The following is a 3,952-nucleotide window of genomic DNA, read 5'->3' on the forward strand; positions in this document are numbered from 1 at the left end:
AAGTCTATTGATTGAAATAATTGTTATTAATATGCTTAGAATTAATATAATATGATGTAATAGCTGGGATTCTTGCAGTGATACTAAAACATTATGTCTGAAATTAGCATTGCAGTAAATGTAATATGGAGGAAACTGAATGTTCCTAGTTGTGGTGGTAAATAGAGGAAGTAGTTTTCTTATCTCTCCTGTTACTGTCTCTCACTGTGTCTCTCTGGCACATTAATACACTGCTGTGTCCTCGGTTTTCAGACTGTTCATCTGTACATAGACTTTACTGCTGAAGTCGTCTCTGGAGATGGAGAATCTACCCTGGACTGACGGTAGGTAATACATAGGACAACTATAAGTGTCTATATAAGCAGTCCACTCCAGTCCATTACCAGGAGCCTGTCTGATTCAGTTTCATTCGGAGCTTCCAAACTTAAACCCAGATGTTGTGCAGGTGAGTCTGAGGGATTCTCCAGGTCTTTTAACTGCTTGGTCAGACTATGTTATGGTCTGACCTTCAGTACCAATTGAAACTACACAACCACCACCAGGAGTGTCAGCTTTCTGTCAGCCATGTTGACAGTGTGTTTATTATGTCTTCAAATCCATGAATCCTCCTTAAATATGATGTAAACTGGATCCCTGTTAGGATTTGTTTACAGTGAGCTCCACCTACATCACATTCTGCTTTTAGAGTCAAATTCAAGAGAGTGAAACAGCATAACAGAAAATAAAGCACCATTTTAACAAATAACAAATACTGATTTAAGAAGTGTAAATGCATTGATTTATCTGAATGAATTAAAAAAAACTATAATTTTTTTATTTGTTATATTTTTACATGTTTGCTTTGAAGGATCCTGCAGATTTTTTTTTGTATAACTGGACTCCCTCAACTGATTTGCATAAAGTCTTCACTGCCGTTGACTTTTTAATTATTGTTAAAATTTAAAATAGTTGAATTCAGATATTCTGTTACAATTGATTGTACTTGTAATAATCACATTTTAAAAGATTTTTAAATCGTGTGTATTTATTTCTTCCTTTTACTGAAAACAGCAGTTAACTGAAAGCAAGTTAATCTAACTGAACGCTGCTTGATGTGCTGCAGCTGGTTGAAGGCCTGGATTTCTTTTAACTTCTGAAGGTTTCAGTTCTCAAATTGTGTTTGAGACTTCAGACATACAGAGAAACTCTGAGCCTTGGGAGAAAATTAACTACCTAGCAACTGAAACTTATGTGACGATATGCAAAATAATAATTGTTGTATTTAAGATAAAAATGTCTGCTGACTTATCTATTAATGATGTGTAAGAAAGTGCTCTTTTTTTTAAATCAAATTTGAGAAGAAGAAGAAAAAAGAAAAAACGTTACAAAGTATGGACAGTTAAGTGAGAGTACGTCAGAAACAACAGGTTGAACCTCCATTTATTCTGTAAACTCCAGTCTTTGCACTATTATGTTTATTCTGTCATTTTAACAGCACTCCAATCTCCTGTACAATAAGACAAATAAGAAGACTTGTTAATCTCATGTGAGACAATCAGCAAAATCATTTAACTACACAAACTGCTTATTGCTCAGCTACTGTCTCAGTCGAGGAGTCGTTTTAATGAAGCTCTGTTAAGCAAGATGCCTTTTAAATAACATGATTTCTACATTTGTATCTCTGTTTAAAAAGATTTTTCTATTAATATTTCTATCATTGGTTCCCAAAGTGTTTGGTGTAACTTTATTCTATCATTTTCTTGAGCTACTTGAACAATGCACATTAATCATGTGAGATAATTGTGGTAAAGATGAGGACAGTAGGTTTTTGTACAGCTGCTGAACCAACTCCAGTCACTGTGAGTCTCGAGCACAATAATAAACAGCAGAATCTTCAGTCTTCAGACTGTTCATCTGCAGATACAGCTGCTGTCTGCTGTCGTCTCTGGAGATGGTAAATCGGCCTTGGACTGACTGAGAGTAGGCAGTGGTGCTACCAGCATAATCAGCAGCAATCCACTCCAGTCCTTTTCCAGGAGCCTGTCTGATCCAGGCCATCCAGTAGCTGCTGAATGTGAATCCAGAGGCTGTACAGGTCAGTTTGTGGGATTCTCCAGGCCTTTTAACCACTGGTTCAGATTCTGTCAGAGTCTGAGTATCAACACCTGTCAAGATTAAAAAGAAACATCATATGTTTTAAGATAGAAACTCAAATAGAAATTATTTTAGATCAGCATCAGTGAAACTCTTCACCTGCCCAGCAGACAGTTAAAAGCAGCATCCCTGTCCTATAGTCCATCATGTTGAACTGTGTGTCCACTGTCCTCTGTCGTCCTCTCTGCAGTCAGTTAAGTAGAGGTGGGAGACATCTGAGTTTTGCATTGACTCCTCCTCAGAGGGAGGAAATGACAGGATATAATCAGTTGTTGCTTGGTGAAACTGGGGATGCAATGATTAGTCTACACAGGTCAGTTCATTTCAAGTTCATTTGTGACTATATTGTTTTGAATGAGGCACATTAAAATGTGTGAGATGTTTGTCCCAACACACATACTGTCCCAGGATTGTCAACCACTTCTCAGAGGCCTTGTCTAACTCCAGGCCTCTCTCCAGGCATACTTCTACATTAACAACTCCAATTTTAATACATGCCACATTAAATAGAAGAATATTTTGACACGTTAATATAACTCCCAGTAACAGAAAATGTCAGAGGACTGCAATATACATACTGAAAGATTATCATACAAAGAGAAAAATGGGTTATAGAGTAAAACTTGCTGGCAAAGGGCAACAAAGGCAGCTGTGACTGAGCAAAGGTGGCAAAGAACAATATCACCTGAATAAATGAAATAAGAGAAACCACTGCCTTCACTGTGATCTGGTCATTTTTGCATTAAGCGTTTATGGTTATATTGTCATACATTATTGTTAAAGTTTTATTTTGATTGACGTATTTCTTTAGGAAATGAACAAACAATGAATCTATTCAATCAAAAACACTGAAACCGCAGCCTTATTAATGGCTGACATCATAACTGTTCAAGACTCCTGACAAGAACAAGAATTAAATAATTCTGACTCTTGTCATTATCTGTGTTTCACTTGATTATGTCAGATGCTTTGTTGCAGAAGTGATTGCGAACTCAAATAATAACTCAAATCAATAAAAAAGGAATAACCTGTTGTTGTGGTGAAGTCTGAATGCTACAAAATGCTTTTGTGGCATTTATTTTAAATGATATGATTCACAATGAGTGTGGAGTTAGAATATCGGAGGCTCTATGTCAGTCAGGCTGCAGACAAGTAAACAGGCTTTTATCAGGCACCTTAGCAGGAAATTCACAAATCTCAGGGAAAAAAAAAAAGGCAAGACAACTCAACAAATGCAAAAAGAGTGTCAGGAAACTCTGAATTAACTAAGGTGAATAATCAGGACAAGGCGTGACCGATTTGTGTGTGTGTGTGTGTGTGTGTGTGTGTGTGTGTGCATAAAAATGCAGAGTACAATCTACTACATGATTTCTAAGATTGTTTAAATTCAGTGTAAGTGTTGGGAATGAAAGAGGCATCTTAGCCTATGGGCATATTCAAAGGTATTTAAAGATCTGCTCCCGTTAGATGATTAAATGTTTCAGGATAAACTGTCCAAAAAAGAGCAAGTCCTTCCACTTTACAGGACAGAGGGACCGATTCTCCTGCTCTGTGGACCACTGGCTCTGAGGAGGTGAGGGACTGGGGCTTAGAAGCTGAAAAAGACACAGAGTTTAGATGACAGGAAGCCAGCAGACCTCCGGAGCTCCTTCTCTCCTGCTCTGCTGGATACCGACTGCACTCACCTGAAAGGAGAGCCAAGAGGAGGACACTTAGCACAACTGTCGTGGTGGAAACTTGGCTGAGTCTGCGACTACAAAGGCTGAAATGAAGAATATACTCTATATGCTGAGCAGGCTGAATGGGTGGGGACTGTGCA

General features: G+C 37.9%; 1 gene segment (V, D, J or C); it reads right to left on the reverse strand.

The window, feature by feature from the left end:
• Positions 1-1,833: 1,833 nt before the first annotated feature.
• LOC120800789 lies at positions 1,834-2,281 on the reverse strand. The segment is given in 2 exon segments: positions 1,834-2,144; positions 2,233-2,281. Coding segments are annotated over 2 exon segments (360 nt in total).
• Positions 2,282-3,952: the final 1,671 nt, after the last annotated feature.

This window comes from Xiphias gladius, chromosome 2 (genome assembly GCF_016859285.1).
Source record: "Xiphias gladius isolate SHS-SW01 ecotype Sanya breed wild chromosome 2, ASM1685928v1, whole genome shotgun sequence".
NCBI lineage: Eukaryota > Metazoa > Chordata > Actinopteri > Istiophoriformes > Xiphiidae > Xiphias > Xiphias gladius.